At 43.0% G+C, this 19017-nt stretch overlaps 1 protein-coding gene across 2 annotated transcripts in view; it reads left to right on the top strand.

The window, feature by feature from the left end:
• The window catches only part of Rnf152 (ring finger protein 152), a 75257-nt gene extending 56882 nt beyond the window's left edge, over positions 1-18375 (top strand). For both annotated transcript variants that reach the window (XM_028883400.2, XM_028883399.2), the window contains exon 3: positions 10288-18375. In XM_028883400.2, the coding sequence (XP_028739233.1) occupies positions 10431-11042 (612 nt within the window). In that variant the 5' untranslated portion in view covers positions 10288-10430 and the 3' untranslated portion in view covers positions 11043-18375. The remainder of the gene's footprint in view (positions 1-10287) is intronic.
• The last annotated feature ends 642 nt before the right edge of the window (positions 18376-19017 follow it).

Genomic DNA, 19017 nt, shown 5'->3' with positions numbered 1-19017 from the left:
CAAGAGAAAAATATTTGTTTAGACATGCAACTTGTGCTAAGTGATGAGTGAGTAGCTGGAGGACTTGGCTAGGATGAGGGATTGTATGCCTGGTTTAGTAGGGAAGGGCACTGGGGGATGATGGGAAGAAAAGGAAGGGATCTTAGGAAAGATGAAGAGGTTCTAAAAACATGAATGGGGCAGGAGAGTGTGGCAGTGGTGGCTGGGTCCTGAGCTCAGCAGAAGGCATTTATAATTATTTACCCTTCACCTCTATCCTGGGACTGGACCTGCTCTCAAATGGGAATTCGTGGCAGGATTTCTCAGAAGTTTTGTTTTTACTTTTAGTCAGATGAGGGGTATTCCAAGAAGGCCTCATTTTGATGTTGACCCCCAGGCACACTCAGCTTGAGAGAATGTTGTACCTGACTTGAGTTTCTGTGGCAGTCACTACAGAGCATAGCTCTCTGGTTCTTATCCATGATTGCTTTCACATCTTGCCATTGTTGAAACACACTGTTACTGACAATACATTACAGATGCTGGAACCTGCTGAAAACAGAACTTAGTAACAAGGATGCCACAGCAAAGCCATTATTTTTCTGATGTATTGAGACAGCACTAAAAGACTTAGGCTTTCAATTTTTTCCCTTGGAATTTAAGGTTAGGTAAAAACAATTAGGAGTGTCAGGGTCTGGTGGTGTACTTCCTGTAATGCCAGAACTCAAGAGACAGAGGTAGGGCAATAGAGAGCTCAAGGTCATCCTGCACTAGAGAGTGAGACCCCTGCCAATGTCAACACAGCAAAGTCAGGATGGGGGATGTTCACTTTATGAAAGTATAGGTGAAGGGGGACATGCAGCTCAGTGGTAGTCTAGCATGCAAAAGGCCCTGAATTTGAATCCCAGCATCACAAAAAGTTTCTATTTGTATAGGAATTTGGGGGTCTTTAAAAGTCCTGGGTGATCTACACATGAAGAGTAGGGACTGTCAAAGTCCTTAACGAGAGAGGCCTTTGGTTTCTGGGAGCTTGAGCTTGCCTTTGGACCCATCAGCTCATGCATGACTCCTGTCTGTCAAATCGTTGCACCCTTAATCTCCAGCAGTGAGTCAGACTTGGCCTTGGGGCATCTTCAATCCCTGACTTGATACTGCCTTAGAGTCTTACCTCTGCGTGGTTTGTGGGCTCAGAGCCTGCCTTGCTTCCCAGGATAACACTCCATCAAATACAAAAGTCGCAGTGTCCTCCCTCCAACTCGCCTGGCTCTTCACAGCAGCCCCTGAAGGTCCAGTCTTCTTCCTGTCTCCAATGGCCAGCGAGCATTCCTCAGTGGTCCTGGCTGGCCCATTGTGTGGTTAGTTACATGTTCATGACAATGGAGAAAAGTCTCCTTTCAGTACTCCGAGTGCTCTTCCCCCGCCCTGTGCTTCTCTGGGCATGGCTCTTCCCTTAAGGATGGACATCCAGGCTACAAACAGGCAGGGACGCTTCTTTGCCATGGTGTCCCTAGTGCCTTAAAAGATGCTTGTCATGGTTCTCTGTGAACATCTGTTTACTTGTGTGGACTGCCTTGCTCTACGGGTATGCAAACCCTTGGTAAGGCTCAGCCTCTTTGTTTTCCATCTGGGTGACTTCACCAGTTTGCCAGACTCATCAGTTACTTGATCAAGTTGACTGTTTTTCATTTGTTCAGGAGCCAGCATCTTTTATCATTCCTTTGCTCTGGGAAGCCTGGGCTCCCCTGACAGTCTTTTATAGCTATTCTCTCCCATCAGCAACTTTTCCTGGGCTGTTACTGGGATATAGAACAAATAAAGACAGTTCAGAGTGATGAGTAATGGGTGAATTACTGAGCATGGTGATAGGTGAATGCCACATGTAACTGTGGTCTCCTGTAGGAGCCCTATGGCTCCTACAGGATGGTTTGAATCACCTGGGTTACAAGTTGGAGTGACAGGAATGTCTTCCTTGATCCAGGCACTAGTCAAATATTAAAAGGTTACCATCGTTTCTGGAAACAATTACATTGTTTCTGCATGAGCATCAACCCTAGCTGGATACATTCTTTGAATGGGCACAAAAGAGTTACTCTCCAATGGCTGCGGCCACAGTACCCGACAGAAGCAATTTCAAGGAGGAAGGTTTGCTTTGGCTCCTGATCACGAGATCTCAGTCCATGCTTACAGGGAGGGTATGGTAGAGTTCAGGTGGTATCCATGCTGCACCAGCTCCTCATAGCAGACCAGATAGCAGACTGAGGCTTGAGTTAGAGGCTGGGCCATAACTCTGAAAAGCCTGCCCCCGTGATCTTCTGAGAACCAAGCCCACCTCCAAAAGACTCCACAGTCCAGCAAGCTCGTGTCACCAGCTGGGAAACAACACTGTATTATGTGAGCTCCTGGGGCATCCCAGTTTGAAAGCATAACAACTTCTAATATAGGCTGCCATAAATAGCTTAGATGCCACTGCTCATCCCACATAAATATGCATTCTGTCAAGGTCACCAACATCATCTTCTTGCATCATTGCTGGGTATAAAAGACATCGAGTGAACAAGCAGTCTGGAGGGCTGCCATACTGTTGGAAACCCAGCAGCATGCCATACAGTGCTTTAACTAAAGGTTCTTTAAGGCACCATCTAGTCCAGAGTCAATTTTCCTAAGATAACTTGTCATTTTTAATAGTAGAATTATATCTAAAATCCATATCTCCTTTTCCAATTGATATTGATTGTTGGGTAGAGAGTCAAACAAAACCAGTGATCATCATGACTTGTGTTGAATTTGGCTTTAGTGGCTAAATGTCTAGATCGTAGTCACTTTGTAATATGCAGTAACAAACTGTGGCTAGGTCCAATGCATTTTTCTCTTGCTAACTTGACTTTTACAGAACACATATCAGGTTGAATCAAACCACCTCTGGCAGCCATGGCTGGTTGGTAGGTTAGGTTTCTCAGTGAGAGGATTGTCATGTACTATTTCAGGGCCCCTGGGCACAGCATGTTCTTGGCTCCATGCCATTTACAGGCATATAGGGCAACTAGGCTGTGGCCAGGCCAATGACTGTGAGGTGAGTGAGCTTCAGGAAGTGGAGCTTGGCTAGAGGAAGGTCCCTGCAGGCAGTAAGTATCATAGTTGCTCTGTTACTCTTTGTCCTGTTCAACCACTGAAATTCTTCCCCGCCCTCCCTGCCTCTGCTACCCGGTTAATCACCATCACTGTCAGCATCTCCTTCCCCATTTCCATTATCCAAGACTCTTAAAGAATGATTTTACTCTCTTGACTCTGGGCTTCATCAAGTACAGAAACTCAGAATGCTCCATGAGGGAAATTGTACAAAGATTGGAACTTATGCAAGTGGAATCCTCAATTGAACTTTGTCAAAATCCACTACCCACTGCCTTACTCCATTAAAGCATTGACTGTAGTTGGACCAAGTAGACTGTTGATTACGAAGGGTCCCTTGTCCTGGAAGGATGGCTCCCTGCTGCAAGAAAACTAGAAGTCAAGGACATTACCAGGCCATTTCCATTCTGGACACTAATTGAGACATTGGCTATGATACAGTATAAGTAAGCAGTCTGGCCAGCTAAAGCACTAGATAAAATGGAATGATAATTATTTTACCTAATCTCATTTCAAATATCTCCCTCAAGCATCAGGTCTCTGGCCTACTTCAGAGATATAAGCTGTTTCAGTAGAAAAAAGAAAAGCGATGTAGTGTGGGGTTTAATCTTTGCTGTTTCTCCTAGTGCTACCATTAAATTTAGGTCCTTGTGTAGAACATCAACTGTGGTTAGGTACAGATCTGGTTGATGCGACCAGTATCACCCATGGTTCCACAAAGTCTTCCTAATCAGCCCGCGACTGAGGAATGCACGGCAATGCCTAATTGAATGGAGTAAGCTAGCCTGGACTGTTTAGTTCATCACTGTCTGTTTTTGCATTGGTTCATGTGGTTATTAGAATTATAAAAGTTCAGTTTTGCAGACCTTTGCTATTTCACTTCCCACTAAATTTATTTTATAAAGATGTACAAATCACATAGTTCCCAAAAGAAATCCTATTTTATAAAAATGGTTCCAGATCCCTGATACCAAAGGTTCTCTAAAGCTATAGTAATTCATACCCCATGCAGATATTAATCTGTATAGTGCATAAAAGATACTGCATGTGTAACTAGGTACTGTTTTATGAAAACGTGCTTGAAAGTAAGTTCTGTCTTGTATGCTATAGTGTTCTGGAAACATCTTGCCTGGCCACTGCTCCTTATTGTGTGCCCTGTTTTTCTCTTTGATCTTTACTTTAGGTTCTTTGAAAAAAATAAATTGCAGTGACATTTTTAAAAATTGGTCCAATATATTTCAGCCTATACTTGTTCTTGTGCATTCGACCAAAGCACTCACTCCTTTTAAAATTTAATGAGTATTTTATTTGAGTATCCCATCTTGCTCTCAAGGAAGGCAATGCCAAACACAGATTCCCAAGGCAATTGCCGGTGTGCATGTTTGTATAACACACTTGACAAGAACTTTGAACGTCTCCAGCCTGAGTGGACAGAGCTCTTGTTTCCTCTCTTGGATGTGGATTTACTTCTTTTGAGTTCATGATCAAAGAAGAAAAGAGTGATTCATCATTAGCTTCAGGCCACAGCCTCATAAATTTTCTTCTTTCTACCTAACTAATCACCTTCATTACTAATTATGCTCCAGAAAACAAACTGTAATGTCATACAGACTGGCTGAGTATAGAAAGAAAGCAGCGTATAAATTAGAGATGCCACTGTCAAAAAGGCTTTCAGGGTTATAGCATCAAAAATAAGAACTGTGTTCCCCACTCTGCCTCTGTGGAACTTACTTGGATGGAGCTGGAAATTGAGTAGTATAATATAATTTTAAGGGAACTTAACACAAATTAAGTGAACATTTCTCTGAGCATAAATTCATGAATCAAATTGCATGTTGGCTTTATTGAAAAATGATGGTGCTGCAAGCTTGGAGCAAAGCCAGGAGGAATGCTTGCGTTCTCTGTAACATGCTGTTCAAAATGGCAGTGTTCTGATAACCACAAAGTGGCCCTGGGCATTTTCTCTTGGCAAATCACATACTGCTATGCTCTGAGCAGAGAGGTGAACTCACTTGACCTTCAGCCAACATGCCACCATATCTGCTTGGCTAATGAGGTCACAGGATCAGAGAAGTTAAATGATGTTCCCTTGTGTCATAATCAGAGGTGCTAAGAGATAGAGAAGATTTTATCTGAGAGAGAGAGAGAGAGAGAGAGAGAGAGAGAGAGAGAGAGAGAGCAAGTCTACCTTTTTTGCACTTATTAAATTGTTCCCCATGCTATTACTTAGTACATGAGCTAAATAATATGGAAAGAAGATTAATTAGTAGATTGACAACTTTGATCTTGGTGCCATGAAACATTTGTCTCCAGATGTATTTACAGCAAGGGTGTTTTCTTGGGTATAGTTGTTAAGGAAAGATCTCTCATAAAACTTCAGGATTCTGTTATTTTATTACTTTTCTGTGATTTTTTTTTCTGCTACCATAGCTCAAAGTAGTCAGTCCTTCCTTGTATGGATATTCACATCAATGGGTCATGCTATGGTTTGATTTCTGTCAGTGAGTTTTACACTCAGAGCGGCTAAGAGTGTGATTCATCAACACACCTGGGGAGTTTTTGTTTTGCTTTCTTTACGAAAATACATTAATTATTTCTGAGTACAACATTAGAAGGAGTGTCCCTGGATCTGCATCTAGCTGCTCACCAATCACAAGCTCAGTAGACAAAGTTTTGGGAAGGAAGGGAGTCAGTTTTATTGTCAGGCATCCTGAGAAGATAGGAAGGCTGTGTCTTCAAAGCTTCATCATAGGTAGCTGGGTGCTGGAAGGGTTTTTTTAGAGAGGAGAAAAAAAAGCAAGACAAGTTGTAAGAAGGCGAGAAGAGCCCACGGTCTTCCTTGTTAAGGGGAGATGTCTCCCTCTTCTGTTTGTGCTTCTGTCAGTCTGACCCCGGGGACTTGTTCCTGTAGTTCCTTAAGCAAACATGACTTTTTTGCAAAGTCAACTTCACAGCAGTTGACACACTTTGTATCAGTTGAGGAGTAGATTAGAGAATAAGGACAGTGTCCTGCTCTGATGTAATTTAAAACTCACCATGTTACGGGTTTTATAAATTTACAGAAAGGTTATTCAGCAGTTAGCACCGTAATAATTTAGGTGCGGCTTCTCTTTAGACAGTGAGCCATAGGAAGGGTAAGTAACCTTACATAGGGCAAAGGGAAGACTACCCACAAAGGAGTGGCTAGCTCTTCAGGACTCGGCACTTCTCTGTTCTGGATTTTCCACGGCAGCAATACACCTACTTTCTTCTTTCTAATTTCTACATAAGTTTCTTGAGCCCGCGGCTCACGTTCCTGATTGTTCAGTCTCTTCTGCCTAGCACTGACTTTTCCTGTGTGGTTTAGGTACCTTCCTGGAACTTTCAGTGGAGTTGTCCTAAACAAACGCGTTGCATGTCATCTCTACTTGTCTCAGTGACACTGTGTTCCTATTAAGGCTTTGTTTTGACGTCTTCACACTTGTGACCTCTTCATTGCAGTAATTGCCTCACTCTATGTGAATGAGATCTCCTAAAAAGAAGCCCTGTCTATAAAAGCTGATTGACTGATTAGGACTCTAGTGATGTGGAGAGGGTGGTCATCTGCAGGCCATCCAGAGGCTGATTGCCTTGTCTTAGGTTAGCTTTAGCCCTGAAGTGAATTTCTTTCCCTCCTCTGCCAGAACTAACGTCCTGTGACTATCTAACGATAGAGAGGTCGTTACAGCAAGATGGGGGAAGCTTTGCTATTGGCTTACGACACTATCTGATGACATTCTTAGCTTTGGGTTGGGACGAGCTAGTGGTCTGCTGTACCGGTCTCTCTGATGTACCTACCAATGTATTTTAAACTTGCCTCCATTTATGACTTTCTTTGTTCTGTAAACCTAAGAAACTGTTTCCACATTGAAACATGGAATTTGGGGTAACCTAAATCTTTGTTCCTGGGCCACAGTCACTCAAAATAGCTCCAGAATAAACTCCCTCTTATTCCCTTTAAGATGAGAGCTGCAGCTTTTGTGTAAACATTCATAAGACTTCTTCGCACTTTCTACCTCACCTTGTTCGTCCAGGCCACAGCTCCTCTCTGTCTAACGTGATAGTCTGCTCGTGGACCTTTCCAACCTGACCCAGATGATCAGTCTTACTCTCAAGCTTTTTAGTGTTTTTCCATTGCCTGCTATAGAGCCCACGCCTGGCACTTGATGCTGGCCGCAGTCCTCAGTCCATGGCTGGTGCTGTCTTCCTTCCCTGTGGGATCTGCTGTCCTGGCCTGTGGAAGAGTACTAGAGCACAGGCTTTCTGAGAAGTGACTTTTTATTTAATCTTTGCCATACAGGGGATACCGTGGGGCTTCACTCTGTTACTGTGCTATTTCCCCAGCCCTTCACTCATCTGTGGATGGTCCTAGGCACTGAATGCAGGGCCCAGTACTTGCTGGGAAGCATTCTAGTGCTCAGTCACTGTTGCTTTCTTTCAAAGGTGTCTTTGTCAAAGACCAGGAATAAGGAGAGCAACAGCTGTAAAATTCTTTGAGAAGACACCTGTAAGTGTCTCTAGTATTAGATACAACCCTCCATCTAACGTGGGAGGTGGAAGAATAACCAGATAATGGCTACTCTGTTTCCTTCGCTCACTGCTTTCCTAACCTGAAAACAGACCATCTAGCCTCTTGCTCTGCATGCCAGATTCCTTTCTATAGTTCAGATTTTTTTATTAGACATCCCGACTCCTCCAGCCTTTTTGAAGCAGTGTAACAAAGCATAAGTAGTTGGAGCTCCCAGCTCTAATTTGGGACTCTCGATAGGCAGACCCTAAGTCTTAACTACAGAGACTGTTCTAAAAAGCTGGGCAGAGTGGCAGGCACTTGTAATCCCAGCAATGAACAATGGGAGGTGAAGGGCAGAGGCCCCCAGCAGCTCGAGGCTCGCTGGCCAGCTTAGTCTAGACTGTTGGGAAAATTCCAGGCCAATAAGAGATACTGTCTCACAACAAAAAGGGGGAGGAGACTGAAGATTGACTCTTGAGGTTGTCCTGTGACTTCCACCTGCATGTGAGCACACATGAATGCATATGCACACACATATATGTGCATATGCCATATGCTAGACACATATCTACTTTGTACATGACTGACCACTCAGATTAGTTATTAGAGATATAGTTGATTCTGAAACGGACTTTCTAAATGATGTATTATTAATTTTAGTTTTGATAAAATATTGAAGTAGGTGCTTTTAACACACAGAAGTATGTTTCTCTTTTAATGATTTAATTTTGTCAGCGATTAATGTAATTTTTGTATTGCATGTCTATGGCAGCCGTCTTTCATGCGTCTCTTCCCGTCTTGTTTGAGGCGAGGTCTCTCGAGTTTCTGTTATTGTGCTGTGTGCTCTGCACTAGCTGGCCAATGAGCTGCCCAGTTCCGACTACGCTTACCATTTCACTACAGTTTGGAATGCCGGTTCCGCTTCTGAGAGTTTCATGGGCTTGGGGATCTGAAGCGAGGTTGCCAGGCTGGCAAGCGCCTTCCCCCCAAGCCATCTCTTTAGTACGTATTATACTGTTGTTCTTCAAATTGTGTTGCTTCTTTGAGAATTTAAAATTTTTATTTTAACCATGTGTGTATCAAAGAGGATAATTTTTTAAATTTTACAAAGGAAATTAAATTAGAAATATAGAAAGTTCATGGCAAATAGTTCTTTCCAGAATTGTGACTCATACAAAGAGGAAGAATATAGATGCTTTAGGCAGGAAACAGACCTGGGCAGCCTTTGCTGCAAACCCGAAGGGCAAAGGGGGCCCTCAAACCTCATTTCAATTTGAGTGTCTACTCTCTGCTTGACACCAGGGAGGTGCATGTACCCTCTCCCCAACTATATATAGTCAAATATGTGTGTGTGTGTGTGTGTGTGTGTGTGTGTGTGTGTGTGTGTGTACACACACACAGTCTTCCTGTTAGGTCTTCACTAACAATTGTGATCAGTGAGTTAAGGGTATTTGCTTTTAGGAGCTGGGTGGTATAACTTCAGGGTAGAGCACATTCCTAACACGTGTGAAGTCGTGGGTTCATTCCCCACCACTGCCAAAAGTCTCATAAAGCATAAGCTTTCCGTCAGGCGAGCCTAAATCATGGAATTGGAAGACCTGACCAGTGATTTCTCCGTGGGGCCGGCCTCGTGCCTGTAGTACTTCCAGGGCCGTCCTATGCTCTGCTTTTGTTGTGTGCTTGTCCTTTTGTTCTTTTGGTCTCTTGTAACGCTGATTGATAAGAACTATCTCACTGAAGGTGTTTGGAGGAAGAGATAAAAAGATGGGCTTGGAGTGCTTCTGCCTGTGGGGCTATTTCAATCACCTCTGAGAAAGGAGCACATTTGTCTGCTGTCTGAATCTGTCACAATGAAACCCTTCCTTTGTGAGTCCACATAAGCTAGGATAAAGGAAATGATGCTGGCAGATGAATTACTTGCCAGGCAAGCATGAGGCATGAGGACCAGAGTTTGGATCCCTAGCACCCAGGTGAATGCCTGGTGGGTGTGGTGGCTTCCTGTAAACCAGGCTCTCAGGAGAGAGACAGGGAACCCCTGGGTAAGCAAGCTAGCTAGGCTGGCTGATAGACAAGCTGTGTGTTCAGCTGAGAGACCCTGCCTCAGTGATTAGTTTGGACAGAAGCTAAGGAAAGCTCCTGACATTAGCCTTGAGCTTACATGTGTATGTACATATAAATAGCACACAGACAATGACAAAAAAAAAAAAAAAAGGAAAAGAAAAATCAACAGTAAATGTCGAGGTAATAGGATATGTTAATTACCCTAATTTGATCATCACACTGTGAGCATGTATTGAAACAACATATTGTATCCCACACATTTGTGGGAGCACTATGGGATAGTGTAAAATAACAAAATGTAAAGATATAATTAAAAAAAGAAATGGGCATAAAACAAGTAAACTATGCTTCACAAAGCACCTGGTCTATAAAGTTCCCTGTATCTGGCTGTGAATTCTCACAGTGAGGTAAATAACGGCAAGACGCTGATTTCCCACTGGGCATTACAAAAGCTTACAGTCTCAGCAGTGAGGCATTTTCTTAAGTTTAACCCAGGGTCAATATTTTTGAGCTATGATATGTTTTAACTAACCCACATTGCAATTTCTTTTAATGGATTAATTAGTTTCATTTGCATTGTTTTTCTCCCTCAGAAATTATCATATGTATGAACGATAGATGCCTGTGAGCCTGCTGATTCCCTAGCGACCTTGAGAAGACTGACTCAGAGTGGTGACCTTTGAGAACCAGCTCTTTGACCTTCCTGTTGGCCCTGCACTTTGGCTCTTGGTCCACGATGGAGACACTCTCCCAGGATTCCCTGCTGGAATGTCAGATCTGTTTTAATTATTACAGCCCGCGACGAAGGCCCAAGTTGCTGGATTGCAAGCACACCTGCTGTTCGGTGTGCCTCCAGCAGATGAGGACCGGCCAGAAGGACGTTAGGTGCCCCTGGTGCCGCGGCATCACCAAGCTGCCCCCAGGCTTCTCTGTATCACAGCTGCCCGATGACCCCGAGGTCCTGGCAGTCATCGCCATACCGCACACTTCCGAGCACACCCCAGTCTTTATCAAACTTCCTAGCAATGGGTGCTACATGCTGCCCCTGCCCATCTCTAAGGAGCGCACTCTCCTGCCAGGAGACATGGGCTGCCGGCTGCTGCCAGGGAACCAGCAGAAGTCCCTCACCGTGGTGACCATCCCTGCAGAACAGCAGCCCCTGCAGGGTGGAGCTCCCCAAGAGGCCGTGGAGGAGGAGCCTGACAGACGGGGTGTGGTGAAGAGTTCCACATGGTCTGGCGTGTGCACTGTCATCTTGGTGGCCTGTGTTTTGGTCTTCCTCTTGGGCATCGTGCTACACAACATGTCCTGCATCTCCAAGCGCTTCACTGTGATATCCTGTGGTTGAAGCCTGTCACAGGGATGCCTTTTGTGGGTGCCAACTTAGGGGGTAAGCAGGTGTTGGTGATGGGGTCCCTGTGATGGGGGTGACAATGACCATTTGGTGCAAGCGCTGGCCTCCGATTGGCCACTTGATTCACCTGAAGACAAGAGCAGAGGGTGAGGTCTCAGCAAGCTCCCAGGAGAACTGTTTGGAGATGGTGACAGCCGTGAAGATGTGTGCATGCTTCCTCATAATTGTGTATTCGATGGGCTGTAATTCATGATTTTCCAAAATCGTTTTCCCAAGTTAGGCTTTTCTACTTAGACATGAAACTGTACATGTGGGTGCAATGAGCTCTCTCCATACGGTAGATTGTAGGTTAAAACAGATGCTGTGTGCACAAGTAGAATTAAACCTCAAATCCGTGTTAAAAGAAAAAAAACCTAGTGAAGACACAGAGCTAGGGTGTGTGTGTGTGTGTGTGTGTGTGTATGTGTGTGTGCAGCCTGGTCTTCATGCCTTTTTACACATTTTGAATGGCACCCAAGTCAAAATAAAACAGACCTTTTGGTTGTTGGAAGAAGATATTTGAAGAGGTGTCTCCAGCGTCATGTGTATTGTCATGTTCCTTCATTCCTCATTTGTGATTAGAGCTTCCTATGTGTTAAGCTGGAAGCCCAGTAGGTGAGTGATGAACTGGGAAACAATGGGAAATGCCTAATTCCCTAGGAAACCTATATGCCAATATTTCTCAAGCCATCCCACGAAATAAGAATTTAAAATGTAAATATTGTGAATCTGTGTGTGTATTTTGTGTGTGTAAACTGATTTACCTCAGATGTTTGAGTTTTTCCTGAAGAATCCTGGGAGGAAGACTTTGCAGGCATGCGCAAGCCTCATGTCTGAAACACTGGCCTCCTCGTCAGTGCCTGGATCTTCCCCTTCGAGAGTCCCCCCCACATCTCCTGCAATACCCACTGGCTGCTCCGCTGTGTGAGATCCTGTGTCAGTAAAACACGGGTGGGAAATGTCAGGAGAACTCGTCATTGCCCCCAAGTTTGGAGATTTTTGTGTGAAATTCACAAATGTTGCTTACTGACAGTACACCTAGATGGGCATTTTCATAGACAGTCCTTGATTGTTTTTCAAGATGTTCCTGTAAGAGTTAACCTGTTTAGAATTGCAATTTCATCTTGTTGGAATCTGCAAGAAAATGTTTTATGTTTCAAAATGTTTCTACTGACAAAAGTAGCATGGCAAAGAAAAACTGCTGTTCCCTGTGTAAGTGGACCAGTTTCTCCTGAGTGCTCAACTGTTTTGAAATGTGAATTCATGAAGAAAGATTAGTTAGGCTGAAAGGATCAGTCCCTGTCCCTGGCTGTGTGTGCATTCAGAAATAGCTGTGAGCTCGATAGTCCTCTTCGAACTCCTTTTGTAATATTGTCAAGGAATCCACTCTTTGCTGTTCTTTTGAAACCCTGAAATGGTAGGAAGGATGGGAAAAGCAACGGAAAGATAACAGTGACTGGCGGGCTCTAAGAAGCAAAGACAGCAGCAGTCCTGTAAGATGGAGGCAGCGCATTGGCATGCTAGCCTTCCTCTTCATGCAGTACAACAGATGTGTACTAAAGTGATGGCATTGCTGTGGGAAAAAACCCCAAAGAATAATAGCTAGAATACAAAGCTAACAATTGGCATGAAAATTCAACATCAAATTATGAGCTCTAGTTTTTTAAATCTTTCAAATTTGTAAGACCTTTAGAAAAAAAACTGTATTTGAGGGCTCAAACTAGAAATTAGGTTAAAATACCATTTTATCTTGTAAGCTATTGGGCATTATACAACAAATAATCTAGGATTTATTTGGTATTAATAATTTAGGTATCATATTATCTGAATACTATCCTCTATTATGTAACATAATATACTGTTGGGTTAGTATCAATTTCTCAAACTCCCAGGCTGCTATAATGCATGTCTGTCTGACCTAATTTCTATCTCACTTGGAGGGGAAAACATACATAGACAGAAATGTTGCATTAAGGATGGTACGTTTCCAATGGACTTTACCCTCGCAATTTTAAGACAGGCCACATTTAAATTAATTTGTGAGAGCTATCTACATACCTTTCTACACAGTAGAAAAATGACTGATCCTATAGTGCAATGTGTGATAGGGTTCTAGCTGTTTAGGAGGCTATTTATAGATACTAATGTATGTGTTAATATGGTGTCCTATGTTTTTTATTGCAAAGTTGTATAGTAAAAATGTCACAGACCTGTTACTTAACAACAGTTCATGCTAGAGCTGCAATTAAGCAAAATCGGTTGCTCCCTGGTAGATCCTTGACCTTACAACCTGACAGTCAGAGCTCCAGTCAGAGTTTCTGTGTGTGTGCTTGATCTAGGAAACATTATTCAACACTGTTGAACTAGACTCTGCCTATAGTTTGCATATGTGCTTGTTAGGATGTGTGTATGTGTGTCAGAGAGAGGAGAGAGAGAGAGAGAGAGAGAGAGAGAGAGAGAGAGAGAGAGAGAGAGAGAGAGAGGCCTGCCAATTTCTATACACTCAATGTTTCAGCTTCTTCTGTAATTTACCTGCAATGCTAAAAACCTATCTACCCACGTGGCATAAGCAACCAGGGCTGAGAGTCACGCATCAGTGGCAAGCACAGACTTACAGCTGAAAGGAGCCACTAGTGCTTCATCTTGTCGATGAGCTCATGGTGGAGGAGGGGGTGGGAGTGGAGAGGAGTGTACAGCTGGTAACTCTGTGGCTAGAGGGTAAGACCTGTGTACTGCTGTGCCCTGTTACCCCTCCCTTGCACGCCACCTTCTCTGTCAGGCTATGATTCTTTACAGGCTATGAATACTTTGGTATGTCAGCTCTTGCTTTAATTTCTTTTTAGGTAGCGTCCTCTCTGGGAAGAAAAGAAGGGTTGATTTAGGGATGAACATAGCTATTGAAAGAAATTCTTCCAAACTGTATGATTTGAATATGTAGACGTGCGAAACATTGTCCAGGACCCTTTTCCCCATATGTCAAGGACAATGAGTGTTGTGTAAATAGTAACTTATAAGAAGCATGAATTTCCTCTTTATTAATGATCTTGACATAAGCAAGAGAATGCTTACTATGCTAAGTGGAGCCAAGTGTGCTGCCTCTTATGTTGTCTCTAGAAAATTTTTGTATAATGCCCTGGGACATAAACTGTGATGACGTGGGCAAACTGGCTCTGAGTTTCAATTTAAGGTATTTTCTTTAGACATATAATTCAATCTCACCCCTGCATGACGCACAGAGTGGACCTGGTGGAGTGTCAGCTGTGTGTTGGTACAGTTCTTGGAATTTTCTAGGTCAGTGTTGTTGGATAAGTGGAAACTGTTCTGTAATCTGTGCTGTCCAGTCGAATGGCTACTAGTCACATGGTTGTTGGGCAATTAAGTGGGGACGACTGCAGAAGTGGCATTTAAATGGTATTTAATTTAAAGTAATTTAAAGTTAAACATTCCCATGTGGCTTGTGGCTACCACATTGGTCATAATGACATCAAGAGGCTCACAAAGTAACATCAAGGCCAAGAGAGTTTGCAGGCTAGTAACAGTTTCCCAAAGGAGATTTCTTTCTAGGCTTAAAGAAGTTTATGAGCTTGGGGGTGGGAGGTGATAACAAAATCTCATCCATTGTCCTTTGGGGTTATTATTTAGATACTTTGGACAAAGGTATGAACATTTAGAGAGAGCTTTATTAAGCTCCATTTCTGGGGCCATTAGCTGCATGTGAGTCTGTTGTCCAAAGCTCGTAGCTAGATAGTAGCTGTAAAATTTTGACTTGCAAGCTGTGCATGACCTGTGCTGTGACACTGTGTTTAGGGTCTTGTGGCCAAAAAGAATCAATGTTACAGAAAATCAAATAAATAAGAGTCTGATGAAATCCCCGTTCACTTCTGATCTCTTTCCTGACTTCATCACTGTATCAGTGAGGTGAGAAATCCAAGAGCATGCTGCTTCCTGGTGTACAGAGTGTTTGTGTTTGCCCTTGAAGTCAGCCAGCTTGTCATTGTATTTGGTGTGGACATATGTGGGTGTAATTTTCTGGATGCCAAGCTAAAACAGAGGCACTATTTTTAGAGTGAGATGTGACATTGTTTTAGTGTCTCTCTTTTTAAATTTAGTTATCATTAAAAGGTTTGAAACTTTGCACAAAGGCACTTTTACATTTTTCATAGTTAGAAAAAAAGCAAACCATGGACCAGCAGAATTTAGAAAATGGAAGGTTACTGCAACTACTCTGTAGAATTGCTTTTCAGTGAGTAAAGGAAGCAGAGAATTCAGCTTGAGATTCACTTATTTATATAAAGACCAGACTGTTGCTGATAGTCTGGCATTTATTCATGCTTAGATTTGGATTTAAAGTGCTCCTGTACCTTCATTTGAAAGTCTGTGCTGTGTCAAAATTGCTTAGCCTGCCTCTCCATTGCTCTCGATGTAGCAGCAACCAAGCGTATTTGCTTTAATGGAGCAGAAATGGGCTGGGTTTCCAGTTCTGCAGCGTTCAGTAGGGAAGACTACTCCTTGGGGCTTGTCTTTAACTTGTATCTATACGTTGGCCAAATGTTATTTTCTTAAGTCTTTTAGTTAGGAGGGCAAAGGTTATTCATTTGCTATGGGTTATACCCACATGACTGCAGCTCCTCTTTCCTAGAAGAATGATACTATGGACCAGGCAGCATTTTATAACCACACTAGAAGTTGACCAACACTCACCGGTGACCTAGATGGAAAAGTTGCTTTTTGACATTTCCACCATACTCAGTAAAACATCACCTGCAAGACGATCCTCACCCAGACATAAACTCTAGGCAACAGGGAGACGCTCAAGATAATTTATTCATAGTGTCTATTTGAAGGAGATAGTTGTTGGATCTTTTTCAACCTGAAACTCTTGAAAAATAAGTGGAAATTCAAGCCATTTTTTTTCCTGACACAATTGACTTACTTCACTATACTACACACACACACACACACACACACACACACACACACACACACACACTTTAGCTATAATTGGAGATAAGTTAAAGTAGAAAAGTTTATCAACACTATTTTTCTTCATTCATAGATCACAAAATGTGGAATTTATATGTTAATTTTTAAGCAGCTGCTATGATCTCCATATACTGTGTCAAACCAACTACCTTGGGGAATATCTTAAACTCATCTCCATATGTAAAGAGGTGGGTAATCCTATACAACATCATCTCCATATGTAAAGAGGTGGGTAATCCTATACAGCACCATCTCCATATGTAAAGAAGTGAGTAATCCTATACAGCACCATCTCCATATGTAAAGAGGTGGGTAATCCTATACAACACCATCTCCGTATGTAAAGAAGTGGTAATCCTATATAACATCATTGGAAAGCCAGTGATTGCTGAGGCACTGAGCAGATGGTACATTTAATTTCTGACTTCTGAATAGCTTTTCTTTTTTTCTTTTTTGGTCCCTGTTATGTGTCAAGATTGTAAACCACTATCCTCAAACTCCTCCAATGTGACTCAGTTTCTCTGCACACTTCCTTACCTTGCTTGCTCTGGTCAATGTTTTTTTTTTTTTTTTTTTTTTTTTTGCTTTTTCCCTATTTACTGCCTGGGTTATCCACATGTGTGGATCTCACGCTGTAGTGGTGCTTGAAAAATGCTCATTTCATTATCTGGATTTCAATGTAAGAAAAGTTTTTTTTTTTTTTTAATACTATTCATATTATGGTTTTAGGAACAATCAGTCATTAGAACAAAAATACTGAGGGGCTGCCTGAGAGTCTCAACAGTGGGATTTTTCTCATTCTTTACAGAATCATAGCCTGTATCTTTCCCTGTTTTTCTGGATCACTGTTCTGAATGCATCACTAGATGGAGGGCTGTAGCCCACAGGGCAGTCTCCTGTAATCTTCCTGCCCAGTGAGTTCCTGCGTTATTCTAACAGGAGCTTTCCAATGGGACTAGCCGGTCTTTAATTAGACATTTACTTTTTGATAATCCAGTATGGTTGGACGTGTGGGTGGCAAGGAAATGGGGAGCAGAAAGAGAAAGAAACAGATGTGCCAAATATGTCCTTCAGGGGACAAGTGCATATCCTTGTGGTCTCTGCACAGGGAGAGAAGGCTGGGGTGGTGTCTCATACTCGGCTGGCTAACTGGGCTCGAAACCTACCCACTGCCAAGGAGCCCCACCTGAGGGAAAAGTAGAGACAAATTCCTGGGCTCTGAGCAGATAGGACAATATGCCTGGAAAAGGAGAAACTATTTTTAAAAGAGGGAAATTTGTGATGAGATTATGGCTTCAAAAGAAGACCCGGCACTATATGTCAGTCATGGGAAAAGCCAGTTGAAGCCAGTGACATGTGATCTGGGCTGACTTCATCAAGACTGCCCACTCCATCATGGACCACCCAATTCAGTTCAGGATGCTCAAGTTGAAGACACAAAGGGAAAGTTCTTGGCTGAGGGGGGAGTTCCCAAGGAGTTTTTATCTTTCCTGTCATCCTCTCTGATGTTCTTGGGTTATTAAGGCTGTAGAAAATTCCAGGGCCTGCTGTGGAGTTGGACATAGAGTTGGTCATACCAAGTGAACCCTGGTACCCTCTTTGCTGTGGAAAACTCATGCAGTAAGTCTACTGTGACTTGAGTACTACTGTGGGGAAAATAAGCTGAAGAATATTATGGTTGTATTCTGGCTGCTGCCGTTTATTACATGCCTGTATTTCACCACTTGTTTGTGTGTCCTCATTTGATGGTTATGGTGTGGAAATTGCTTTCAGCTCGGGAAATTGGCCACAAACTCCCAACAGAAGACACACATAACCACCCTCTTGCTTCCTTCCACTCTTAAAGCTCCACACATGGGCTTCCTGGTCTAGGATAAGTGCAGTCAAACGGTGAGGTCAGTGCTGCTCCGAGGCTGCAAGCTTCAGTTCCTGACATGTTTCGTTTATAATCACGGAGACGATTTATTTGGGGAGCTTTTCTTTTAAAGGGCCAGATTGCCCTACAGATAAATGAGCTGCAGGGCAGTGTAGAAATTCTTGTCCAAATGTTGCCAAATACTGACTTCATAATGGGATCTCAAGCTGCTGTTTATTCATCTGAATGTCTGAAAGCATCTCTGCCTGCTCTCTCTGTTATAGATGGTGTCTTAGCCAGTCTGAGTTTTTTCAATGAACTGATTTTAATATATGGTATTTTTGTATGCCAAACTGGTGTCTTGTCCTTTGTATATGTGCTAATGTTCATTTTATGACTACTGTTAAAACACATTTGCTATGATTAAAATTCAAAATGATTTCAAGTAGACTCAGGCATTGGGTTTTTTCCCCCCCTTATTACCCCACAAAAGAAAAAAAAATGGCTGGGACTTTTATCATCCTGGAAAATTTTAATAGGTGGGTATTAAAGAGAGAGAGAGCTCCTAAGTGGAGGGTTGTAAGCAGAGGTGACTTTCAAGGGACTTTTGAGAAGCTGAAGGATGGGTTTGCAATGAGGAAGCTGGAGGCTGCTTCTCCAGGTGAGTTCTCGGGGCTTATGGGCACTTCATTTGTCCTCACTACTTAGAAGTGACACTACACACTGAGGCTCTGGGGGCCCGGAAGTCACAGTAGACTGCAGACAGAGCTCCTTCCCGGGCCCCTGCCTTTGCCTGCTGGCTCTGGGTCTGGAGAGGCGACTTCAGATGACTGCTCTGCTGATGCCAGCAGTGCTTGTGGAGCACTCCCGAGTGGAAAGCATCCTGGCTTCCCATCTCTGATCACATTAAGGAAAGCCAACTCATTTTAGCACACGGTCTCATCCTCATTAGGGCGTTATCAGTGATCTGATCTGCACGGATGCCAGCCAGTATGAGCATGCTTTGTGTCTGTCAGCTTTTGAATTCATCCTCATAGTTTAGTAAGTGAGATGTGATGATGACTGGATGCCGGCACAAAGCTCCGCTTTAGG

This window comes from Peromyscus leucopus, chromosome 15, assembly GCF_004664715.2.
Source record: "Peromyscus leucopus breed LL Stock chromosome 15, UCI_PerLeu_2.1, whole genome shotgun sequence".
NCBI lineage: Eukaryota > Metazoa > Chordata > Mammalia > Rodentia > Cricetidae > Peromyscus > Peromyscus leucopus.
Note: the sequence above shows the minus strand (reverse complement) of the source record. Positions and strands in the feature narration are given on the sequence as shown.